General features: G+C 47.8%; 1 protein-coding gene across 3 annotated transcripts in view; it reads right to left on the minus strand.

The window, feature by feature from the left end:
• The window catches only part of KIAA0513 (KIAA0513 ortholog), a 183,909-nt gene that overhangs the window by 16,981 nt on the left and 139,632 nt on the right, over positions 1–27,296 (minus strand). For all 3 annotated transcript variants that reach the window (XM_030204555.1, XM_030204557.1, XM_030204556.1), the window contains exons 5-10: positions 16,540–16,610; positions 14,273–14,486; positions 13,754–13,785; positions 12,556–12,631; positions 10,368–10,445; positions 1,422–1,502 (exon numbers count right to left, since the gene is read on the minus strand). In XM_030204555.1, the coding sequence (XP_030060415.1) occupies positions 1,422–1,502; positions 10,368–10,445; positions 12,556–12,631; positions 13,754–13,785; positions 14,273–14,486; positions 16,540–16,610 (552 nt within the window). The remainder of the gene's footprint in view (positions 1–1,421; positions 1,503–10,367; positions 10,446–12,555; positions 12,632–13,753; positions 13,786–14,272; positions 14,487–16,539; positions 16,611–27,296) is intronic.

Here is a 27,296-nt window from a genome sequence, read left to right on the forward strand (position 1 = left end):
ACCACCCTGATCCAGAGCTTTAACTTCAGTTTCCATTTTTACACGGACAACATTTTACTTATTTTCCCCACATTAACCTTAGTCCTCTCCAGCAATAGCGTACCAAGGGTGGGGCAGTGGGTGCAGGCAGTAAGGGGGTGATTTTCTAGGGGTGGCCTAGTGTTCAGAACGTGATCCGCAGTGAACTGTGTAGCTAATTGTGGAGCATAAGTATTTTACTATAACGTACTGTAATATATTATTACTGGTCATTAACATTTGTTTTTATTTTCTTTTTCTCTATACTATACTAACCTATACTATGGAGGCTTGTATCCTGCCAAATCCCTTTTAAAAAGGCGCAAGGTGGGTAACAAAATCCCAAACAATTGAAAAGATACAGAGAAACATAACTTATATGCACAATTAAAAACAAATCTCTCTCATTTCCAGTGGCGTAGCAAGGGGGGCTGCCACCCAGGGCGGTTCGCCGTTGCACCCCCCCCCCCCCCGGGTGCAGCACAATGACACCCCCCCCCCCCCGGCACATCAACACCCCCCCCCCAACCCAGTGCCTACCCTCCTCAACTCAGTCCAACCAGCTCCCGCACCCTACCTTTAAAGAAATCTCGTAAGCCGTGGCGAGGCAAGGCGCGGCGCAGCGCCTCGCACCTGTATGTAAAAGAAGTGTGGATCGTCTCATTGGGCCTTCCCTCGCTCTGTCTGTCCCGCCCTTGCGGAAATAGGAAGTTGCGTCAGCGGAGGGCTTCCGAGATTTCTTTAAAGGTAGGGTGCGGGAGCTGGTTGGATGGAGCTGAGGGTAGGCACTGGGTCTGGGGGTGTTGATGCACCGAGGGGGGGGGGGGGGGTCATCGTGCTGCACCCGGGGGGGGGGGGGGGGGAACTGGCAGGGAGCACCCCCCTTGAGCTGACACCCAGGGCAGACCGCCCCCCCGCCCCCCCCCTTGCTATGCCACTGCTAATTTCCCAAAAACATACATACACCAGAATATTGGCCTATGTGCCCACACTCAAACATATGTACCGGTGTCCTGCTCATTTACACGTGTTCTTGGCACCTCCCTAATGTCTGGACACAAAAGGGTTCACATGTATTGAATGCAAGTGGGAGCCACAGTCTGGGGGCCCTGTTAAGAACTGGTGGTGCTATATTTGGGCTAGATGGAAGGGTTAAAAAAAGAAACGTATAATATGGAAAGCTTCTCCCCCAAGAAAGCATTGACTGAAGGTTTGTGATGCCAAAGCAACAGCTTTATGGATGACCTTTGCCCCCTGGGAAGAAGGAAGACACATTACAGCCTTAGGCGTCTCATGGATATTTCCTTATGCATCACTGGCAAGTATGGCGGACTTCCAGCAATCCCTCCATTAAAGGGACGCTCTCTAAAGTAATAGGAGATTCACTTCTATCCACTGCTTACCCAAGCTGTCCAAATGTAATGTTCTCGTTAAACCTCAAGCTGTCATCGCGTTCCTCTTGAGTCATGTGGCACCATTTCTCCCTGCCATGTAAAGATATCAGGTTAGGAGGCCTCCGCCACATTCAGCCTCTCCCACCCTGCCCTAGTTTCCTGAAAAGCTGCTGGTGTGAGTGCAAATCACAGGAGAACCCCTGCAGAACCCCTCCTTTCACTGCTCGCTCATTAATGCCACCTAGCTCCACGAATCCTACGGAAGCCCTGGGAGGCCATGTGTAGACACAGGTAGTGAGGAATCTCCAGATAAGAGTACTATCCTCTGAACGTTTCACGTTTGAAAATGGAGGCATTCTGGCTCCCAGGAAGTGAGCCTCCCAAACCTGCAAGTTCACATGCATTGAGTAAGCAGTGTATTTTATACACACACATTGTGTTGCTCTGGATTTCTTACACTTCTACACCCTGTAGGATCTTATGTACAGGAAGTTTTCTTTGGCAGCACACAGGTCTATGTCATGGGTGGGGGGTGGAGGAAAGGAGACCACCCTAGGCCAGTCCACCTTCTACCATGCAAGCAGGGAGATGTAGTTCTCCTTTCCAAACTCTAGTCTTATTTTCTTAGAGAAAGCATTTCCATGCATGCAGTGTTGTAGAAACAGGACCTGCTCAGCAGTGGCGTAGCTAAGTGGGGCCACGGGGGCCTGGGCCCCCCCGTAGATTTGGCCCTGGATCCCCCCTGCTGACGATCCTTTCGGCCCCCCTCCCGCCGCCAACCCTCCCCCGCCGCTGCAGTCGCCTGCCTTTGCTGGCGGGGAACCCCAACCCCCGCCAGCTGAGGTCCTCTTTTTCCAGCGCAAGGCTTCGTTCTGTTTCTGTGAGTCTGACGTCCTGCACAGACTCACAGAAACAAAACGAAGCCTTGCGCCGGAAGAAGAGGACCTCGGCTGGCGGGGGTTGGGGTCCCCCAGCAGCAAAGGCAGGCGATGGTGGCGGAGGGTTGGCAGTGGGGGGGGGGGGGGGGGGGTCGAGAGGGTCGTCGGCAGGGGGGGCAAAGTTGTTGTTGTTGGTGGTGGCAGCAGGGTCGGCAATGGTGACAGCGGGGGGGGGGGGGGGGGCTCTGGATCCCCCTCCCGCCGAAGTCTGGCTACGCCCCTGCTGCTCAGTTTGATTCCTTTTACACAGAGCTGTATCATCACACTATGCTATTCTTTTCAGCATTTAGGTTTTGCCTTTCATATACCACCATAAAGTGCCTACCAAGAGAACTCAGTCACTGAGGGTCTAGTTTGAGAACTGTGTTAAATGCACTGCTTTTTTGGTGCACTGGGAATGGGGTCTCTGTAGGGTGTCTAACAAAAGAACATAAGAGTTGCCACACTGGGACAGACTGAAGCTCCATCAAGCCCAGCATCCTGTTTTCCAACAGTGGTCAATCCAGGTCACAAGTACCTGGCAAGATCCCAGAACAATAAAACAGATTTTATGCTGCTTATCCTAGAAATAAGCAGTGGATTTTCCCAAGTCCATCTTAATAATGGCTTATGGACTTTTCTTTTAGGAAATTAGCCAAACCTTTTTTTAAACCCTGCTAAGCTAACTGCTTTTACCACATTCTCTGGCAACAAATTCCAGAGTTTAATTACTCATTGAGTGAAGAAATATTTTCTCTGGTTTGTTTTAAATTTACTACTTAGTAGCTTCATTGTGTGCCCCCTAGTCCTAGTATTTATAGAAAGAGTAAACAACCGATTCACCTCTATCTGTTCCACCCTACTCAGTGTTTTATAGACCATATCTCCCCTCAGCCGTCTCTTCTCAAAGCTGAAGACTCTATTGTCTTAAGAACACAGCACACACCATGCTGTCAAATTAAGGGTCCGCAGAGCCCAGCAACCTGTCTCCAACAGAGGCCAATCCAGGTCACAATGACCCAGCAGATCCCAGAGTAGATCAATTCTTCGATATTGACTCCAGGGGATAAGTGATGGCTTTCCCAGGTTGGCTAAATTGTTTATGGCCTTTTCCTCCAACAATTTGGCCAACCCCCCTTTTAAAGCCAGCTGTGCCAAGTATCTTCACCCCATCTCAGATACTATAGCGTGCTCCTTTCACATCCTATACCTAGCACACCCAAGGACCCTACCTCTCTCCTGCAGCAGGTATGGAAGACCAAACAGAACTTTGTAAAGTCCTGCCTTTTACTGATCAAATGTTAGACAACAATGTTGCGTTAGGTTTGCAGCACTTGGACCTGCAGATATTCTAGTCTCTCATACGAGTGAGATGAAGGTAATATTCCTTCATGCTTTATTGCAGAGGTTCTCAAGCCAGTGCTCGGAACACATGCAGCTGGTCAGGCTACCTACAATGAATATTCATAGTAGCTATTTGCTGTTTTGTCTTTACAAAATTCACTTTATTGAAAATACTTTTTACAATTAAATTTCTTCTCACAATCTTAAATACGCACTCCTCTCATTCATACATAAAAATATAAATCTTTAGCATAACACCATCCCTTTATCCCCGGAGTTTTACACACCACTTCATGAGACAAATACAGTTATATGCTTATTAAGCTCTATGAGAAAATCTAGATTGTAATTTGTCCATATAAAAGATGAAAATCCCAAGCTCCGCCTTCATTTAATATCCGTCACCAAAAACTTCCAGTCACTATATTCTCATAGCATCACTTTACAAACTCCAGCGTGTGCTTCCCGGGGCTGGAAGAAAATGGCGTCTAATGGCGTCTGTCTCCTTTGAATGTAATTTTCTCCCAGCCCTGGGAAGCACACGCTGTTTATGCAGTTTGTAAGAAGAGTGTAATTATTTTCAGCTGAACCCCTGACGACGTTTTGCGAAATGCTGTAACTGTGACAGGTTTCATGAAGAGAAGAGAAACTGCTAAGCAAGAATACTGAAGCTGGTGCAGCTATGTCCGATTGTGAGGAATGCTTCAATATAGTTTGGAGGTGCCTTGAGTAGCCCATGGATGAAATTACAATTGTGAGACAATACGCTCTCATCAGCTGGACTTTGCAAAGTGAACAAAGTTTGTCCCCGTCGTTGTGGGCTCTGTCCCCATCCCTGCCCCATCCCCGGGGGCTCTGTCCCCATCTCCGCCCCGTCCAATCTGTCCCCGCCCCCATCCCTGCGGTTACTGTGGGTCCCCATCCCCGTGTCATTCTCTAGATCTCAGTTCAGACCAGGGGCGTAGCCAGACTTCGGTGGGAGGGGGGTCCAGAGCCCGAGGTGAGGGGGCACATTTTAGCCCCCCCCCGCCATTGCCGACTCCCCCCATTGCCGACCCGCCGCCACCTTTCATGACCTCCCGCCCTCTCGACCCCCCCTCCCGCCACAAACCCTCCCCCGCTGCTGCCTACCTTCGCTTTTGCTGGTGGGGGACCCCAATCCCCGCCAGCCGACATCCTCTTTGTCCTGCAGTCAGTGCAAAAAAGTCTTCGTTCTGTTGCATGCTGACGTCCTGCACGTACAACGTGCAGGACGTCAGCATGCAACAGAACGAAGACTTTTTTGCACTGACTGCTGGACGAAGAGGATATCGGCTGGCGGGGATTGGGGTCCCCCGCCAGCAAAAGCGAAGGTAAGCGGTGGGGGAGGGTTTGCGGGGGGGGAGGGGTCGGGAGGGGGGTCCAGGACGAAATCTACGGGGGCCCAGGCCCCACGTAGCTAAGCCACTGGTTCAGGCTAAGAGTTTAAAAAGGAGGGACTCAGCAAGAAAAGTGCAGGTGAAGGCCAGAGAATAAGAGAAAGAGGAAAAGAAAACCAGACTGGGACTTAATTCCAGACTGAATAGGACAGTGCAGAGGGTGCCCCAGTATGTAGTCAGCCTGGACCTGCCAAGTGCACTTCAGTCATTTACAAAAGAGGAATGATTAGTCTTTGCTTAAAGCCCACCTCTTCAATGCTGCGTTTGGCACCTAACCCTTACCATTCAGTGAATCCAGACTGCCCCAATTTGACTGCCCCTATCGGACCGACCGTTCACTTGTCTATTAGATTGTAAGCTCTTTGAGCAGGGACTGTCTCTCTTTGTTAAATTGTACAGCGCTGCGTAACCCTAGTAGCGCTCTAGAAATGTTACGTAGTAGTAGTAGTATTTCTCTGTTTACTTCTTGAACCCCCAGTCCTGTTATTCAAATACAGGAACAATCTATTAATGCAAAACAGAGAACGTGAGTAGTAAGAAAAATATCCAGAAGTCCTTCCTATGCATACGAGGCATCAAAGCAACTTCCAGTACTCCAAAATACAGCTTTCATCCTCTTTAAAGCCAATCGATTCCCACTCATTTACTTAAAAAACTTCTCCAGCCATATTACGCACGCACATTAAGCCCCTTTTATTAGAAGGGTGTATTACTATCCAAAAATTGCTCAGGATAAAATGATTCTGATAAGGGACTGGACAGCAGACAGACCAGCTTTGAGAAACGCATGTTATGCTGAGAAAGAGACTCGGAGGTTAGAATTAAAATTAACACAATGTCCAGTAATGAAGAAACCCAACATCCTCTATGCAGGACCCGCCTATAAGAAGAAAACTCCCTTTAAATCAGCAACGTTTCCAGGTAAGGCAAGGTTTGGGATTAAGGCTGTTTCATCCACTTTTCCCATCTGCTGTGTCCACGACTATCCTATCAACCCGCTGAAGCCGGAAGACCGGAGAAGGAAGGTTTAGTCTCACGCTGCAGTCACACTTGGGCCTTTCAAGAGCTGGCCCCAAACCCTTTGGGGCTGAGGTTTCAGAATAATAATAAAGACTGACGTTACTCTCCCCATTCTTGTTCCTTGAGTGACGTCTGCCCAGCTTGAGGATGCCCCTGCTCTACACCTGGGTGAATCCGCAATCCTGATCTCAAATATCAGAGAGACAAACCGTGTTTGCACCAGGGGAAAACCCACCATTTTGGCTTTTTTTTTTGTTAGATTTGTACCCTGCGCTTTCCCACTCATGGCAGGCTCAATGCGGCTTACATGGGGCAATGGAGGGTTAAGTGACTTACCCAGAGTCACAAGGAGCTGCCTGTGCCTGAAGTGGGAATCGAACTCAGTTCCTCAGGACCAAGGTCCACCACCCTAACCACTAGGCCACTCCTCCACTGTTGCTACTATTTGAGATTCTACATGGAATGTTGCTATTCCACTAGCAACATTCCATGTAGAAGTCGGCCCTTGCAGATCACCAATGTGGCTGTGCAGGCTTCTGCTTCTGTGAGTCTGACGTCCTGCACGTACGTCAGACTCGCAGAAACAGAAGCCTGCGCAGCCTTCTACATGGAATGTTGCTAGTGGAATAGCAACATTCCATGTAGAATCTCCAATAGTATCTATTTTATTTTTGTTACATTTGTACCCTGCGCTTTCCCACTCATGGCAGGCTCAATGCGGCTTACATGGGGCAATGGAGGGTTAAGTGACTTGCCCAGAGTCACAAGGAGCTGCCTGTGCCGGGAATCGAACTCAGTTCCTCAGTTCCCCAGGACCAAAGTCCACCACCCTAACCACTAGGCCACTCCTCCACTCCCAGCAATAAGTATATGTACTGTAAAACATTAAAAAGAAAGGCAGCCGGACAGACCTTTCCTCTTCCTCTCCATCGTTCCCTCTGGAGTGGCAGCAGAAACAGGGTGAACAAAAGTTAAATGTTAGAAGTCAGGGCAAGGTTATTATGAATGAGAAGAGAAAACACAGATAAAGGACAGATATCATCATAGACTGAGAGAAAGTTAAAAGCATGTTCCCAAACCTTCCCCAAGGGCTGACGGCTGTACTGTTACTCTTCGTACAGACACGCCCTTCAGAAGCACACCAACAAAATACTTTCACATGGTTGGGACCGTAGGATTAGTGCATCCTGGGAGAAGGACCTATGTACCAATTTCTACACCCACCACATCAGAATTAAGACTTCCATAATAAGTAGTTCAATCTAACGACCACAGGCTGCCACGTTGGTACCAAAAGGCTAGTTACATCCTAGAAATCAACTGGGTCCATATTGGCAAACTGGTGGCTGACAGGCCCTGTCTGCGATACCACGTTAAACTAAAATCTGCCACACTCACACATGCCATCTGATTTTCTGCAACTCGGATGCATTTGGTAGTGGGGTACTGAATCCTACAACTGTTTAAACTTGCATTTCGGTCTGGAAGTACTTCCTGTAATCTGTCAGTTGGGCGAAACACGGCCTGTGTCGGGCTATTGTATACATATTTCAATTGGTTTACACTAATAAAATACATTTTGGTTTCTCAACGATCTGCTTTGTATATTTTCCAGCTATACCAGTTATACGTCTACTGTAAATATTATATAGATATTCTTGTGCCCTGCTGTCAAGCGCTACTGGCAAGACTCAGGTGAGTGTCCAACAAAAATCCGCAGGAGCGGAAAACTCTATGGTCCCACGAGGATACGCAGATAGCAGGAAAAAGTGGCACGCATTGTTCACCACCAAAGGTCTTTTTCAAGACCACTTTATCTGATCTACCTGGAAGTACTTCACATCTGGAACTCTGAAGTTCATTATATTTTTAAATTAAGACTCCTGAAGCAGGGCCTTGTGGCATTATGTCAAGTCTTATATCAATGCGCAAACCAATAGGGAGATAATCTCAAAAAACAGTTTATTCAGAATATTCATATCAATATCAAGGACCTTGATATTGATATGAATATTCTGAATAAACTGTTTTTTGAGATTATCTCCCTATTGGTTTGCGCATTTGTCAGCCTCTACTTTTGCTGTTTTGCTTTGACTTTCCATGGAGGCTCCTCCTGTCTTCTTGGATTTATTAAGTCTTATATCAATAACATTTTTTTCAACTTAAGATGGTCTCTCTCGTCTCTGGAACCTGTGGTCCATCACCCACTTTTCCTGCTGTAAGACTCAGGTGAGGACAGCAGGGGACCCTCTGGACTGCTCAAACTGATCACTACGGGGAGCTCCCAGGAATTGTCTTAACATCTCAAATATGTTGAACGTGTTCCCAGGAGCTGAAAACGCAGCACAGAACCTTGGAATGGAATTGCAGCAGCAGTGGTAGCAGGGTGGCCATGGCCCCAACGTGCATGCGATTAATTTCTGAAGGACACTCATAGCACACCAGGGTGACACACTTGCTCCTGCTAATTTCACGGCTTACGCAATCCACAATTAAAGTGTTAACATCTCATACTGCTTTAAACCAGTTAATTAAACGTATCAAATTGTTCTTATACTCTTTGAAAGGTTACAAGCAATTTGCTTCAGACCTTGTGAGTCAGAGTTTTGCTGTTTTAGTGCAGATGTAGAAATGAGAACAGGACTTGGGAGGGGTGCAATGGGTTATGGGTATACGAATTCGTTAGACACGGAAAGAAGAGCTTTCTTGTTATTTTTGGAAACCAGTTACTGAATTGTCTTCTTTGTACAGAACAGGCGTTTCTGTGCAAATCTTTACACGGTTCGAGTCCCCGTGCAGACCCAGGTCCATTCTCAACAGGCCGCCCTTTCTATCAAAGCTTGCATTCTCCTTGCAGGAGGCATATTGCTTTTGTATCCTGCTAAAACCAGCCACACAGCTGGCTGCGATTAGGAACTGAGGGGGAGGCAAGAAGACAGCTCTGATGATGCTACAGCATGTTAAGTAGTAGTTGAAATCCTGATAACTTTTGCTAATCATAACAACAAATTTCCTTCATCAGTACGTAGAGGAGTGTGGTAGCCGTGTTAGTCCACTCTTAAGGTTATCAATAGAAATCAAACAAGATAAAACAAGGAAAAGAAAATAAGATGATACCTTTTTTATTGGACATAACTTAATACATTTCTTGATTAGCTTCCGAAGGTTGCCCTTCTTCCTCAGATCGGAAATAAGCAAATGTGCTAGCTGACAGTGTATATAAGTGAAAACATTCAAGCATTACTATGACAGACTGACAGGGTGGGAGGATGGGGGTGGGTCGGAGGTATGCATGGGGACATCAAAGCATATCATTGATATTCTAACAGGATGGGTGTGGATAGATGAGGGGTGGGGTGATCAACAGAGACATACAGCTTTATGGTTTATAATGGGCTAGGAACCCCAGATCCTTGTTAAGTCCTTTCTGTTGGGTGTTAAAATATTCAATCATTCTGACTTCAAAGGTCTTACGTTCTTGTATGGGTTTTAAAGTTACCTTTGAGGATTCTCACTGTGAAATCACTGGTACGAAGGATGCTATATTGGAGAAACAGGCCAGATGCTTAAGACAAGATTCAATTTACATAGACATCACATGAACAATACAGCCAGTAGGGCCCCCACCCCTGTGGGACAGCACTTCACAGAACCAGGACACTGTACCAGTGATTTCACAGTAAGAATACTGAAAGGTAACTTTAAAACCATGCAAGAACGTAAGACCTTTGAAGTCAGAATGATTGAATATTTTAACACCCAACAGAAAGGACTTAACAAGGATCTGGGGTTCCTAGCCCATTATAAACCATAAAGCTGTATGTCTCTGCTGATCACCCCACCCCTCACCTATCCACACCCATCCTGTTAGAATATCAATGATATGCTTTGATGTCCCCATGCATACTTCCTACCCACCCCCCTCCTCCCACCCTGTCAGACTGTCATAGTAATGCTTGAATGTTTTCACTTATATACACTGTCAGCTAGCACATTTGCTTATTTCCGATCTGAGGAAGAAGGGCAACCTTCGAAAGCTAATCAAGAAATGTATTAAGTTATGTCCAATAAAAAAGGTATCATCTTATTTTCTTTTCCATGTTTTATTTTGTTTGATTTCTATTGATAACCTTCATCAGTACAAAATAAAACCCTCATGTGATAATTCTTTGCTGCAATCTTTTCTCCTTTGGTGCTTTGTGAAGAGAACAGGTTTTTGTCTGTGTGCTACGTCAGGCCTTTGCCCGTCTGCCTACCTTGTCGTAGGGGACCTCTTTCTCCTCTCGCAGTGCACAGCATCGAAGAAAGCCGCATTCCAGAACCTCAGACTGTGCCTGAAAAAAACCAGTCATATCCTCTGTAAAACCTGCTTTCAAAAGACTTCTCAATCACAAACCTGGACCCATAGCCACCAAGGGGGGGGGGGGGGGGGGGCAGGGGGGACAAAATTCCCCGGGCCCGGCGCCGCAGTCCCACCTGCCCTCCGTCGTCGACCGTCTGCCACCGGGCCGGGCCCCCTGCATTGAAATCACAGCGCCTCTCACCTCCGTGTGAAAGTGCTGCAGGCAACAGGGCAGCAGAACGCCTCCCTTCGGGCCTCCTTCCCTCCCTGTGTCCCACCCTCGTCTGACGTAACTTCCATGAGGGCGGGACACAAGGAGGGCCGAAGGGAGGCGATCTGCTGCCTGCAGCGCGCTTTCACAGAGAGGTGAGAGGCGCTGTGATTTCAATGCAGGGGGCCCGGCCCGGTGGCGGACGGAGGAGGGGAGCGGCGGCGACCTCGGGGGGGGGGGGGGGGGGGGAGGCGGGGCCCCAGAGGCGGCCTTGCCCCAGGCCCGGCCAAATCTCTCGACAGCCCTGCCTGGACCCAGGGCTTTACTGTTCTTTGTCCCATAAACACATGGAGGGGTGTGTACACCAGAAATACAAGAACATGTGTGCTGTTATTTGAATACTGTCTTCTGCTGTACACTGCCTTGGGTGAATTTCTTCAAAAATGTGGTAAATAAACCCCAGGGCACTAAAAGCAGGAAGAAACAAGGAGATTCAGGAACATTTGAGGATGCCTGGTTTCCTCCTTTGGTACAGAACTTTGCATATGGTTATGACTATTAACCAATGGCAGGGCAGCTTTGAAAATGCTCACTGACATCACAATGTGCTTTGAGCTCCCTGAGATTAAACGGGCCGTTTCTTTCCAGGAAGTGAATCTGAATAGCCAACCTGGGATTCTACTTCTCGGGGGTCACCAAGAGCATGTGAAATATGTGGGCCATGGATCATGTGACACACAACAATCTGTGACACAAATCTGAATGAACTTGGGGAGGGGGATGGGGGGGCTGGAGTGACCTGATTTTATAAGGCCAAGAAAACAATCAAATATCTCAGTGAGGACAACCTGGAAACAGATAAATACTACAGACCAAATCTCTACTCAATGCCTTCCTGAGGACCAGATGATCAAAAGCAAACAGGGCGCTACAGGCTGTGCCCCAGGATCAGAGCCAGCGACAGCATGTAACAACGCGCTTCCCGGCTCTGAACGCTAATAGAATACAAATGCATGCTAAACAGGGACATCTGTATATCCTCCCCAATGCTCAGCAGGCAGTGCGTCAAACAAGGGTGCTGCTACCACTTTAAACCCTAAGCCAGTTTGGAGATGGTGTTAGGGTTTACAAAGCATTGGGGAGGAATGGGGAGCCACCCGACCCCCCTACCCTCCGGTAATCTAGCAGCTCTGACCCCCTCCCACCATACCTTCTGATAACGGAGGAGGGAGTATAACTCCCTCCTCCTTCCAGCGCCGCCTCCAAAATGGTGGCGCCCTGCCCTGTGCATCCTGGGATGCGCTGGGCGGAGCTTCCCTGGGATGCACTGGGCAGGGCGCTGCCATTTTGGAAATGGTGCTGGAAGAAAGGAGTACTACCACTCCCTCCTCCGTCATCTGAAGGGACCGAGGGGGAGGGGTTCAGGGCCGCTAGACCACCAGGTGGGTCCAGCCCTCTCTTTTGTCAGGGAGTGGAGGGGTCAGGTTGGGGGGGCGCCAGATTATGCCTTCGGAACAGCGCGGGACTTTTGATCATCTGGTCCTGAGTCTCTGAGCTGGGCAACGTGTCAGCTCAGGCTCTAAGCAACTGCTGATCGTGCAGAACATCCCATATACATCCCCCCTCCCCACAAACTCTGCAGCAGAAATGAGCCCCCTACAGGCAAACTGCAGAATTACTGCATTGGCTTCTGGTCCCTCCCGTGCACTGATTTTTTTAGTTGTACAGAATTCAGACGCAGGCTGTTCCATACAGCGAGTCATTCCAGCAGGCTGTTAGAGGGACCAACAACGGATGTCTCAGTTCAAAATAAACAAGCCCCTCTCTCCCAAATCCCGGCTAGCTGTAGTCTGTTTCCGGCTCGTGCAGATGAAGTGAGGACCAGCATTACCAGATCGGCTGCTGCTTCAGGTGCATGTAAAGATAAATCTTCTCCCCTCGCTTGTCCTTCGGACTCTGTGCTGTCACTAAGGAAAACAGAAGTGAGGTGTAAGGGTTTGGGAAGATGCAGGGAAGAAGGTACACAGAGCTAGCATGCCATTCATGAAAAAACAGGGATGGTAAGCAGGAAGCTGTCATTCACACACGTGATGAGCGGCTGCAGGGACGTGCCTGCTATCACATCACTTCTTGCCCTCTATTTCAGGGGACCTCAGATGGTGAGGAGGGTCCAGCCTGTACAGTGCTGAACAGCAGATATCTCTGGAGCACTGGAAGCTGCAGGAAGTGGAGGCTGCGCACCAGACACAGATCATCAACCCAGTATGATGTTTGGGCAGTTCAGACTCATCACAGTCTACAACAGTTTGGTCTGCCTGCCTGCCAGGGTTGCCAGATGGGCGGTTTTCCCCGCCCAATTGGGCGGTTTTCCGCAACCCGCCGCGGGAAACTTTTGCCCGCGGCGGGTTGCAGTTTTTTGGGCTCGTTTTGTTTTTTCTGTGCGGGTTTTGGGGCGGTTTTTCGGCCGGCGGGGGGTGGGGCTAATGGCGACAGAGGCGGGGTTTGTGACGTTTTGGGCGGGGTTTGTTGACGTATTGGGCGGGGCGATGACGGTGGGGGCGGGGCTGATGACGGCAGGGGCGGGGGTGATGACGGAAGGGGTGGGGTTGATGATGTCGGGGGTGGGGGTGATGACGGAAGGGGCGGGGTTGATGAGGTCGGGGGTGGGGTGTGTGCGGTTTTTGGCCGGGTTTTGGGCGGTTTTGTGTGGGAATTTTTTTTTTATATGGCAACCCTGCTGCCTGCATGTGCATGAATGTGTGAATGTTGAGCATAGTGGTTGACTTTTACCACAGCGGCCTTGTCAAGGCCAGCGTTAGGGGTAGGTAAACAGGGCAATTGCCCTGGGCCCCCATGATACTGGGGGGCCCCAAACCTGTAAGCAAGCTTTGGGGCCCTCTCCCTAGCATCTGCCCTGTGCCCCATCATGTCTAGCACTGGCGCTGGGCACTGTGCTCTCAGTGCTTCATTACAGCACAGGGCAAAGCCAGCCAGACTCCCAGAAAGACTTTGAGCAGATCTAGGATTTCAGGCAAACCAAGGGAGAGCCCATCAAAAACACAACACAGGGGGCAACAGGAGAAGCTTACCAGGTTGGTCTTTCAACTGGTTTTCACCATCCCTAAAACAAATAAAAGCTATGGTTATAACCAGATGCCCAAAGACAGCCCACCCATGACTGCAGGAGCCACACTAAAGCTAAACATCTCCCCCCCCCCCCCCCCTGTTCTACTTATGTCCTCCAGCCCTGAAGAAATCCACGCTCACTTCTGTTAACATTTGACTCACATTTACTTAGAAAATGAGAGAATCAGCGCTTAATCCTTATTCAAATGTACATATATTTTTAACAACCTGGATTTTCTTTCAGGTTTATGCAAATAATTGAAGACCTCCCAGTATTTTGAATGTAAATGTGAATCAGAGCATAACAGTGGCAGAAAGTCCCGGCTGGTTTGGGCTGATCTACTAATCAAATCCTAAGATCTTTGGGATAAGAATAAGAAATGCAATCAAAATGACAGAAAGGGACACAAATGATTTTACAATCGAAGCTTTAAACTCCTTCCTAACACACACACATGCATGCACACATCCCTGGTACTAACTCGCTCTTCCTGGCCAGTGGCCCTTTCAGCTTGGTCTCCAGCCCACCGAAGAAACCCTTCACATTTTCTGTTTTGGTTGACGTGTTCTTCAGCAGTCGCTCTGCGATGTCTTTCTTCTCCGCCAGCCAGCTGTTGGCAGACTTCAGGTAGGCGTCGATGCTGCCTGTCCCCACCAGCTTGGGCTTAGACTCTGCAGGTGGGGTGTGCGTTTTCCCTGCAAGGAACAGTTACAGTCAGCAGACGGCAAGGACGTTCACTGCTCTGCTGACCATTAAGTGAATGTATCTGATCAGAACACAACTGAAAAAAAATTTCATTAACCTTTTCTTTTGGGGGGGGGGGAGAGGGGGTTAGAGTTTACAATAGAAGAGCATATAATTCAAATACTTTGCGTTCTCCACAACAAAAGTCAAAACAAGAAAAAAACCCCAAAAGAATTCTTTTCTACATGTTTAAAAATGTAATCTATTGTCACGACACTGACTTAGTAACATAGTAACAAAGTAAATGACGGCAGATAAAGACCTGTACGGTCCATCCAGTCTGCCCAACAAGATAAACTCATTTTACATGGTATGTGATACTTTATACCTGAGTTTGATTTGTCCTTGCCTTTCTCAGGGCACAGACCGTAGAAGTCTGCCCAGCACTGTTCTTGTACTAAATGTTCTGAAGCTAACATCGAAGACCCTTAAAATATACACTCCAGGAATCTGTGCATGCAACGCAGCAGAACCAGGACTGACCCAAGTGATGCCACACTCTCCTTATAACACTAGACAAGGCTCCAAGCAAAGGGGATGGAAGAAACATAACAGGAGGAAGGACTTGAAGGCACAAGGTGCCAAAAAAGCATATTACATAGTCAATTGCATCAGAGCGAAATGTGTCAGGAGCTGAAAAATAGTTATTATTTTCTCTGAAGGGATGCTAAAGGCTGGTTGGCTCCATCTTTACTGCCAGAGGATAGAGATGGAAACTGACCTAAGGCTACTGGCATTTCACAGCTGTCAATGCAGCTTAACTAATAATAGATGTCAGAATCTAAATGGACGGAGAGGGGGTGGGGGAGTTGGGTGGCTCAGAAGCAGTGCTGTGTGAAAGACCTGGGTATGATTGCTGGGTCTGTCTTTTACTATCTGGGCCTAGCCCAAGACTGGGGAAGCCGTGTTAGTCCACTCTTAAAGGTTATCAATAGAAATCAAACAAAATAAAACATGGAAAAGAAAATAAGATGATACCTTTTTTATTGGACATAACTTAATACATTTCTTGATTAGCTTTCGAAGGTTGCCCTTCTTCGTCAGATCGGAAATAAGCAAATGTGGTAGCTGATAGTATATATGAGTGAAACATCCAAGCATTACTATGACAGTCTGACAGGGTGGGAGATGGGGGTGGGTCGGAGGTATGCATGGGGACATCAAAGCATGTCATTGATAGTCTAACTGGATGGGTGTGGGTAGAGAACCTCGATGGTGATGCCTGTTGGCTGGAACTCGGGTGTACATTTACCAGATTTCAGAGGGAGTCACTCCCTGAGGCTCCTGGACAAGGACCAGAACTGCAATGGGTGGCCCAGGGAAGATTATGAAGGTGTCTGGGCCTGTAGGTCCAAGTAGAGAGAGGCAAAGCAACCACCAGCGGTAGATAAAAGATAGTCCAGTGGGTACGTTGGAACAAAAGAAGCAAGCACCAGTATGGCGATCACGTTGCTTTATCGAAACACAACACAGAACCGACGCGGCCACGTTTTAGCAAACGCTTGCATCAGGGGTACATTGCCACATTAAATGTGAATGTTTCAACATCAAATAACAACCGCCTATGGCAGTATATCAAATAAAAAAGGAACCTGAAACATATGAAAACACGACAATGTGCTTCAGATGCAGGTATTTTGCTGAAACGTGGCCGTGTCGGGTCTGTGTTGTGTTTCAATAAAGCACTGTGGTCGCCATACTGGTGCTTGCTTCCTTCCTTTGTCCTTACTTAGCCTTGTTTCTTCTGACTGGGTTGCCTTTTATCTACTTAGGGGCTTGTAGCCTACTGCAGGCTGGTTCTGACAGAACTGGAAGCCCAAAGGAGTGAGAGGAAACATGTCAAGTCAAAAATACAATGGAAAACCCTCAACAATAAACTTAATAATAAGGATGTGAAATTGTAACTTAGACGCATCTTTAAACTGTCAGTAAGAGTCTCCTGGTTAGTTCCTATCTGTACCAGACCTGCCAACACAGAGTGTTAATACAAGCACAAGTTCTTACCAATATAGTAATAGGTGAAACACATGGTCATGAGGTTCTTGGCAGGTCCAAAGTCATCCATTTGGTGGCATCTGAGAAGAAAAAGAGAAAACACCTGGTAAATGATTGGCTGCAGAAAAGCATCAGAGATAACCCAGATGTAAACGTGTGATCAAATGGTCTCATAATTCAGGTCCCCTGCCAGGGATGCTTTCCAGAGTCTTCCCGATCATTTCTGGAGGGGAGAGGTCCAGAGAAAGTCACATGACTACATTCAGTGACAGAGGCACACTGAGGTTTACAGCTCCTGGGGACCAAATGTTTGATTCTGTGCCCTCCCTACCCACACAGCCATTCAAATACAAATCCACCTATGCATCTAACTTTTCCTACTTAAGCGCACAACTATGGAACGCACTGCCAAAAACAGTAAAAATGACGCTAGACCACCTAAATTTCCGGAAAGCACTAAAGACAGTCCTGTTCAGAAGAGCATAGCCCACCAACCCAACATAAAAAAATACCTGGACACCTGCGACACAATGAGGCTCATTTTCAAAGCACTTAGCCTCCCAAAGTTCCATAGAAACCTATGGAACTTAGCCTCCCAAAGTGCTTTGAAAATATGCCTCAATATAACCAAAGACCGTAATGGACATTACCTGACTCTTCCTCCCTCTAAGTTCCCTCAATTATCAACCATACATGTACCTTATCTACCATAATATCACCTTGTATTCACTCATCCCTTGTATTTGTTCAGACCGGAACCGGCTAACGCCGTTAACTTTAATATGTAAGCCACATTGAGCCTGAAAAAATGTGGGAAAATGTGGGATACAAATGTAACAAATAATAATAATAATTCAATCCCAGGAGACGGCAGCTCCAACGCATGGCCAGCCTGGCGGGCCAAACATTTCTTCAGAGCACTGTGTGTTTCGAAGAGCTCTGAATGAGGCAGAAGAGATGGTAGAAGCAGGAGGCGCAAGTTAAAGATGTGCCTACCCACCAAGCCACTCTCCTATAATCAGCTGAGATCAGGCTGAAGGAGGGCCTGGGAAATTGGAGGTCGGAGAAAGACAGACAGTGCCTATACGCAGCACGTAGAGGAACTGCCTTATACTTAAAAGAATCAGGGCTGAGGCCTAACGAATTCCCCTTCAAGATTTTAATCTACTAAAGCACAGTTCCCAGCCCCCACCAGGATGAACCTGTTAAACACATAATTGGATATTAGCCAGGCTCCCTTCACTGTCAGACACATTATAAAGTAACACTAACATGAAAAAGCACATTCAGTGCCTAGAGCAAACCTGCCAGCCCAAAACGACAGTAAGAGTCAGGACTCACATAGCACCGACCCTATCTAAGAAATGGCAGAACTGCAAATATAACTCCAGGATCAAGAACCCCAATACGCTACCTACTGGTAAAACAAGTATGCAGAGCAAAGGATCCCAATTAGACACAGAAATAGTCATACAAAAACTGAACAGGAAACCCCAAGAAGCTAGATTCTACATAAAGTGCAACACTGGAGAGATCCAAGATGGCTGCCGCCTGGAAAGACAAGTAAGGCAGCATAGGACCTTCTCATTTTAAACTTTTTCCTTCTATTTGACTGCTTGTTTACCTAAGAGACGGCGCCGAAATGGAGGGGGAAGATAAGGGAAGGGAAGGGAAATGGGACTTGATACACCGTCTTTCTGAGGTTTTTGCAACTACATTCAAAGCGGTTTACATATATTCAGGTACTTATTTTGTACCAGGGGCAATGGAGGGTTAAGTGACTTGCCCAGAGTCACAAGGAGCTGCAGTGGGAATCGAACTCAGTTCCCCAGGATCAAAGTCCACTGCACTAACCACTAGGCTACTCCTCCACTAGCAACATTCCCTGTAGAATGTCAAATAGTAGCAACCACTAGGCTACTCTTCCACTCCTTGGGATTCCGGAATCTTGCTATTCTTTGGGGTTCTACATGGAATGTTGCTACTCTTTGAGATTGTGCCTGGAATCTTGTTAATGGCACTTGATATACCACCTTTCTACATTCAAAGCAGTTTACATAGTATAAACAGGTCCTTATTTGTACCTGGGGCAATGGAGGGTTAAGTGACTTGCCCCGAGTCACAAGGAGCTGCAGTGGGAATCGGTTCCCCAGGATCAAAGTCCACTGCACTAACCACTAGGCTACTCCTCCAGCCGAGCCTCCTAAACATCCCCCCCCCCCCCCCGAAGGCAAGCAGCTTTTAATTACATCATTCACCGCTTCCCCCCCCCCTCAAGAGCGACTCCAGGGCAAGAACCGCTAGCAGAGGAGGCTTTGGTTCATCAACTTTTGGAGTGCTCTTTGAACCCAGATGCATGGAGCCCACCTCCCCTGCTGACCTGCAGCCGAGAGAAGACGCAAGACGCCACCCTGATTGCTGAGGAGCGGATGGGTTGTACGCCACTTGAGCTGGATTCCAGTGTTGCAGGAAGCTCGCTGGTTTTAGCGTTGGAGTTCCCAGTAACAGTGGGGAGGCTCTATCTGTTAATAACTGGTTCTGTGTCATCCGTGGGATTAGATCATCTGTCCCAGACTGTTAACGCTCTTTCAAATAGGGGCAGCGTTTTGGCCCTGCTGATTAAGCCGCCGGCTGTAACTCTTGACGCTATCTGGGTTGACCTAGTATGGCTGGATACCTCAGTAACGAAAACTTCAGAGGAGATTGCTGCAATTTCTAATAAGCTGGAAGTGAATAAAGGACAACAGGAGGGTAGAATTATCAAAATACGGGAAAACGTGGAGAAATTGGAACAGACAGTAGAACAAAATGCTAGTCTGCTTAATGTGGTTCTACAAGATAGGTCATCCTCACAAAGGAGATTGAAAGTGATGGAAAATAAACAGACAACTCTCAATTTGAGATCTGTAAACTTCCCCAAAGTGTCTTTCCAATTAACTAGGGACGCTCTGAAGAATTACTTTGTAGGGGTGTTAAAGATCCCATTTGCACCCTCCTGTTGCAAAGTGCTATTTCTTGTTCGTGAGATCTGGTCAAGCAAACAAACAAGGAAGCTGAAATTTCCAACGATAGTCTCATTGTATCAGTCATTCTGGAAAAATCTTTGGATGAACATAAGAACAGCCATACTGGGTCAGAAACCCAATTAGTAGCAACATTCCATGTAGAACCTCAAAGAATAGCAAGATTCTGGAATCCTAAAGAGTAACAAGATTCCATGCAGAATCTCAAAGAGTAGCAACATTCCATGTAGAACCCCAAAGAATAGCAAGATTCTGGGATCCTAAAGAGTAACAAGATTCCATGCAGAATCTCAAAGAGTAGCAACATTCCATATAGAACCCCAAAGAACAGCAAGATTCTGGAATCCTAAAGAGTAACAAGATTCCATGCAGAATCTCAAAGAGTAGCAAAATTCCATGTAGAACCCCAAAGAATAGCAAGATTCTGGAATCCTAAAGAGTAACAAGATTCCATGCAGAATCTCAAAGAGTAGCAACATTCCATATAGAACCCCAAAGAATAGCAAGATTCTGGAATCCTAAAGAGTAACAAGATTCGATGCAGAATCTCAAAGCGTAGCAACATTCCATGTAGAACCCCAAAGAATAGCAAGCTTTTGGAATCCTAAATAATAACAAGATTCCATACAAAATCTCAAAGAGTAGCAACAATCCATGCTACCAATTCTGGGGCAAGCAGTGGCTTCCTCCATGTCCATCTCAATAACAGACTATGGACTTTTCCTACAGGAACTTGTCCAAACCCTTTTTAAACCCAGATACGCTAACCACTGTTACCACATCCTCCGGCTAAGAATTCCAGAGCTTAACTATTGTTTAAGTTAAAAAAATATTTCCTCCTATTTGTTTTAAAAGTATTTCCATGTAATTTCAACAAGTGTCCCCTGGTCTTTGTACTTTTTTGAAAGAGTGAAAAATCGATTCACTTCTACCCATTCTACATCACTCAAGATTTCGTAGACCTCAATCATATCCTCCCTCAGCCGTCTCTTTTCCAAGCTGAAGAGCCATAACCTCTTTAGCCTTTCCTTATATAGGAGGAGTTCCATCCCCTTTATCATTTTGGTTGCTCTTTTTTGAACTTGTTCTAATTCCGCTACATCTTTTTTTTTTGTTTGTTTAGATACAGTGACCAGAACTGAATGCAATACTCAAGGTGAGGTCACACCACGGAGCAATAGAGAGGCATTATTATATTCCTGGTCTTATTTACCATCCTTTCCTAATAATTCCTAGCATCCTGTTTGCTTTTTTGGCCGCTGTTGCACGCTGGCCAGAAGATTTCAGCGTAATGTCTACAATGACACCTAAATTTTTTTCTTGAGTGCTGATTCCTAAGATGGACCCTAGAATTAGATAACTATGATTCAGATTATTCTTCCCAATGTGCATCACTTTGCATTTGTCCACATTAAATTTCCTCTGCCATTTGGATGCCCTGTCTTCCAATTTCCTAAGGTCTTTCTGCAATTTTCACAATCCACATATGTTTTGACAACTTTGAATAGTTTTGTGTCATCTGCAAATGTAATCACCTCACTCGTCGTTCCATTTTCCAGATCATTTATAAATATGTTAAATAGCACCGTTCCCAATAAAAATGGCAAATGGACAGGAGACCCCTGGAAAGAGAGACCAATAAAGCTACCTTATTGGTGGCATTTGTGTTTTGAGCGAGACAAAGTTAGAATTTTGACTTTGTACTGTCATAATCAGTCTGCTTTGTTTCTAGGACAGAAATTGTGGGTATTTCCTGATTTGTACAGAATAACAAAAGAGAGAAGGAAGAGATTCTTAGCTACAGCCCAGGAGGCACGTATGTTGGGAATGCAGGTGTTCATTAGATTCCCTCATAAATGCGTTGTTACTGGCGATTCTCATAGGTGGGGTTTTTTTTAAACCTCACAATTTCAGAGTTTCATTGATAATAAGAAAAGGTTGCTCCAGGCTGGAGGTCATCCAGGATCGTCATGAGATATATTACTGGGGTTTTGCTTCAGATAGTAAGCTTTTTGGTATTGGTGTGTACTCATTCAGGTAGTGGGGAAAGACACGCTATTTAATATTTTTCTTCTGTATTATACTCCTGATTTCCTTTCTTGGATCTCCTTTGTTTTTTATTTTTATTTATTTGTAGCATTTGTATCCCACATTTTGCCACCAATTTGCAGACTCAATGTGGCTTACATTTGCCATAATGGCGGTTGCCATTTCCAGGTAACAGATTTACAAATGGTAATGTGTTAAGGTGCATACATACAGTGGTGGAAATAAGTATTTGATCCCTTGCTGATTTTGTAAGTTTGCCCACTGACAAAGACATGAGCAGCCCATAATTGAAGGGTAGGTTATTGGTAACAGTGAGAGATAGCACATCACAAATTAAATCCGGAAAATCACATTGTGGAAAGTATATGAATTTATTTGCATTCTGCAGAGGGAAATAAGTATTTAATCCCTCTGGCAAACAAGACCTAATACTTGGTGGCAAAACCCTTGTTGGCAAGCACAGCGGTCAGACGTCTTCTGTAGTTGATGATGAGGTTTGCACACATGTCAGGAGGAATTTTGGTCCACTCCTCTTTGCAGATCATCTCTAAATCATTAAGAGTTCTGGGCTGTCGCTTGGCAACTCGCAGCTTCAGCTCCCTCCATAAGTTTTCAATGGGATTAAGGTCTGGTGACTGGCTAGGCCACTCCATGACCCTAATGTGCTTCTTCCTGAGCCACTCCTTTGTTGCCTTGGCTGTATGTTTTGGGTCATTGTCGTGCTGGAAGACCCAGCCACGACCCATTTTTAAGGCCCTGGCGGAGGGAAGGAGGTTGTCACTCAGAATTGTACGGTACATGGCCCCATCCATTCTCCCATTGATGCGGTGAAGTAGTCCTGTGCCCTTAGCAGAGAAACACCCCCAAAACATAACATTTCCACCTCCATGCTTGACAGTGGGGACGGTGTTCTTTGGGTCATAGGCAGCATTTCTCTTCCTCCAAACACGGCGAGTTGAGTTCATGCCAAAGAGCTCAATTTTTGTCTCATCTGACCACAGCACCTTCTCCCAATCACTCTCGGCATCATCCAGGTGTTCACTGGCAAACTTCAGACGGGCCGTCACATGTGCCTTCCGGAGCAGGGGGACCTTGCGGGCACTGCAGGATTGCAATCCGTTATGTCGTAATGTGTTACCAATGGTTTTCGTGGTGACAGTGGTCCCAGCTGCCTTGAGATCATTGACAAGTTCCCCCCTTGTAGTTGTAGGCTGATTTCTAACCTTCCTCATGATCAAGGATACCCCACGAGGTGAGATTTTGCGTGGAGCCCCAGATCTTTGTCGATTGACAGTCATTTTGTACTTCTTCCATTTTCTTACTATGGCACCAACAGTTGTCTCCTTCTCGCCCAGCGTCTTACTGATGGTTTTGTAGCCCATTCCAGCCTTGTGCAGGTGTATGATCTTGTCCCTGACATCCTTAGACAGCTCCTTGCTCTTGGCCATTTTGTAGAGGTTAGAGTCTGACTGATTCACTGAGTCTGTGGACAGGTGTCTTTCATACAGGTGACCATTGCCGACAGCTGTCTGTCATGCAGGTAACGAGTTGATTTGGAGCATCTACCTGGTCTGTAGGGGCCAGATCTCTTACTGGTTGGTGGGGGATCAAATACTTATTTCCCTCTGCAGAATGCAAATAAATTCATATACTTTCCACAATGTGATTTTCCGGATTTAATTTGTGATGTGCTATCTCTCACTGTTACCAATAACCTACCCTTCAATTATGGGCTGCTCATGTCTTTGTCAGTGGGCAAACTTACAAAATCAGCAAGGGATCAAATACTTATTTCCACCACTGTACATGGTAGCATACATGGAACATAACATATATGGAACAGATCATGGTATATATATATAGCGAATGCTACATACCTGTAGAAGGTATTCTCCGAGGACAGCAGGCTGATTGTTCTCACTGATGGGTGACGTCCACGGCAGCCCCTCCAATCGGAAACTTCACTAGCAAAGTCCTTTGCTAGCCCTCGCGCGCCCGCGCGCACCGCGCATGCGCGGCCGTCTTCCCGCCCGAAACCGGCTCGAGCCGGCCAGTCCAGTATGTAGCAAGACAATACAGTTCAAGGGAAGACACAACTCCAAAGGGGAGGCGGGCGGGTTGGTGAGAACAATCAGCCTGCTGTCCTCGGAGAATACCTTCTACAGGTATGTAGCATTCGCTTTCTCCGAGGACAAGCAGGCTGCTTGTTCTCACTGATGGGGTATCCCTAGCCCCCAGGCTCACTCAAAACAACAACATTGGTCAATTGGGCCTCGCAACGGCGAGGACATAACTGAGATTGACCTAAAAAATTTACCAACTAACTGAGAGTGTAGCCTGGAACAGAACAAACAGGGCCCTCGGGGGGTGGAGTTGGATCCTAAAGCCCAAACAGGTTCTGAAGAACTGACTGCCCGAACCGACTGTCACGTCGGGTATCCTGCTGCAGGCAGTAATGAGATGTGAATGTGTGGACAGATGACCACGTCGCAGCTTTGCAAATTTCCTCCATGGTGGCTGACTTCAAGTGGGCTACCGACGCTGCCATGGCTCTAACATTATGAGCCGTGACATGACCCTCAAGAGCCAGCCCAGCCTGGGCGTAAGTGAAGGAAATGCAATCTGCTAGCCAATTGGATATGGTGCGTTTCCCTACAGCCACTCCCCTCTTGTTGGGATCAAAAGAAACAAACAATTGGGCGGACTGTCTGTGGGGCTGTGTCCGCTCCAGATAGAAGGCCAATGCTCTCTTGCAGTCCAATGTGTGCAGCTGACGTTCAGCAGGGCAGGAATGAGGACGGGGAAAGAATGTTGGCAAGACAATTGACTGGTTCAGATGGAACTCCGACACAACCTTTGGCAGAAACTTAGGGTGAGTGCGGAGGACTACTCTGTTGTGATGAAATTTGGTGTAAGGGGCCTGGGCTACCAGGGCCTGAAGCTCACTGACTCTACGAGCCGAGGTAACTGCCACCAAGAAAATGACCTTCCAGGTCAAGTACTTCGGATGGCAGGAATTCAGTGGCTCGAAAGGAGGTTTCATCAGCTGGGTGAGAACGACATTGAGATCCCATGACACTGTAGGAGGCTTGACAGGGGGCTTTGACAAAAGCAAACCTCTCATGAAGCGAACAACTAAAGGCTGTCCTGAGATCGGCTTACCTTCCACTTGGTAATGGTATGCACTGATTGCACTAAGGTGAACCCTTACGGAGTTGGTCTTCAGACCAGACTCAGACAAGTGGAGAAGGTATTCAAGCAGGGTCTGTGTAGGACAAGAGCGAGGATCTAGGGCCTTGCTGTCACACCAGACGGCAAACCTCCTCCAATGAAAGAAGTAACTTCTCTTAGTGGAGTCTTTCCTGGAAGCAAGCAAGATGCGGGAGACACCCTCTGGCAGACCCAGAGAGGCAAAGTCTACGCCCTCAACATCCAGGCCGTGAGAGCCAGGGACTGGAGGTTGGGATGCAGAAGAGCCCCTTCGTCCTGCGTGATGAGGGTCGGAAAACACTCCAATCTCCACGGTTCTTCGGAGGATAACTCCAGAAGAAGAGGGAACCAGATCTGACGCGGCCAAAAGGGAGCAATCAGAATCATGGTGCCTCGGTCTTGCTTGAGTTTCAACAAAGTCTTCCCCACCAGAGGAATGGGAGGATAAGCATACAGCAGACCTTCCCCCCAATCCAGGAGGAAGGCATCCGACGCCAGTCTGCCGTGGGCCTGAAGCCTGGAACAGAACTGAGGGACCTTGTGGTTCACCTGAGATGCGAAGAGATCCACCAGGGGGGTGCCCCACGCCTGGAAGATCTGTCGCACCACACGGGAATTGAGCGACCACTCGTGAGGTTGCATAATCCTGCTCAACCTGTCGGCCAGACTGTTGTTTACGCCTGCCAGATATGTGGCTTGGAGCACCATGCCTTGACGGCGAGCCCAAAGCCACATGCTGACGGCTTCCTGACACAGGGGGCGAGATCCGGTGCCCCCCTGCTTGTTGACATAGTACATGGCAACCTGATTGTCTGTCTGAATTTGGATAATTTGGTGGGACAGCCGATCTCTGAAAGCCTTCAGAGCGTTCCAGATCGCTCGCAACTCCAGAAGATTGATCTGTAGATCGCTTTCTTGGAGGGACCACCTTCCTTGGGTGTGAAGCCCATCGACATGAGCTCCCCATCCCAGGAGAGACGCATCCGTGGTCAGCACTTTTTGAGGCTGAGGAATTTGGAAGGGACGTCCCAGAGTCAAATTGGAGCAAATCGTCCACCAATACAGGGATTCGAGAAATCTCGTGGACAGGTGGATCACGTCTTCTAGACCCCCGGCGGCCTGATACCACTGGGAGGCTAGGGTCCATTGAGCAGATCTCATGTGAAGGCGGGCCATGGGAGTCACATGAACTGTGGAAGCCATGTGGCCCAGCAATCTCAACATCTGCCGAGCTGTGATCTGCTGGGACGCTCGCACCCGCGAGACGAGGGACAACAAGTTGTTGGCCCTCGCCTCTGGGAGATAGGCGCGAGCCGTCCGAGAATCCAGCAGGGCTCCGATGAATTCGAGTTTCTGCACTGGGAGAAGATGGGACTTTGGGTAATTTATCACAAACCCCAGTAGCTCCAGGAGGCGAATAGTCATCTGCATGGACTGCAGGGCTCCTGCCTCGGATGTGTTCTTCACCAGCCAATCGTCGAGATATGGGAACACGTGCACCCCCAGCCTGCGAAGCGCCGCTGCTACCACAGCTAGGCACTTTGTGAACACCCTGGGCGCAGAGGCGAGCCCAAAGGGTAGCACACAGTACTGGAAGTGGCGTGCGCCCAGCTGAAATCGCAGATACTGTCTGTGAGCTGGCAGTATCGGGATGTGTGTGTAGGCATCCTTCAAGTCCAGAGAGCATAGCCAATCGTTTTGCTGAATCATGGGGAGAAGGGTGCCCAGGGAAAGCATCCTGAACTTTTCTTTTACGAGATATTTGTTCAGGGCCCTTAGGTCTAGGATGGGACGCATCCCCCCTGTTTTCTTTTCCACAAGGAAGTACCTGGAATAGAATCCCAGCCCTTCTTGCCCGGATGGCACGGGCTCGACCGCATTGGCGCTGAGAAGGGCGGAGAGTTCCTCTGCAAGTACCTGCTTGTGCTGGAAGCTGTAGGACTGAGCTCCCGGTGGACAATTTGGAGGTTGAGAGGCCAAATTGAGGGTGTATCCTTGCCGGACTATTTGGAGAACCCACTGATCGGAGGTTATAAGAGGCCACCTTTGGTGAAAAGCTTTCAACCTCCCTCCGACAGGCAGGTCGCCCGGCACTGACACTTGGATGTCGGCTATGCTCTGCTGGAGCCAGTCAAAAGCTCGCCCCTTGCTTTTGCTGGGGAGCCGCGGGGCCTTGCTGATTCGCACGCTGCTGACGAGAGCGAGCGCGCTGGGGCTTAGCCTGGGCCGCAGGCTGTCGGGAAGGAGGATTGTACCTACGCTTGCCAGAAGTATAGGGAACAGTCTTCCTTCCCCCGAAAAATCGTCTACCTGTAGAGGTAGAAGCTGAAGGCTGCCGGCGGGCGAACTTGTCGAATGCGGTGTCCCGCTGGTGGAGAGACTCTACCACCTGCTCGACTTTTTCGCCAAAAATGTTATCCGCCCGGCAAGGCAAGTCCGTAATCCGCTGCTGGACTCTATTCTCCAGGTCGGCGGCACGCAGCC

Source organism: Microcaecilia unicolor, chromosome 5 (genome assembly GCF_901765095.1).
Source record: "Microcaecilia unicolor chromosome 5, aMicUni1.1, whole genome shotgun sequence".
Classification (NCBI taxonomy): Eukaryota; Metazoa; Chordata; class Amphibia; order Gymnophiona; family Siphonopidae; genus Microcaecilia; species Microcaecilia unicolor.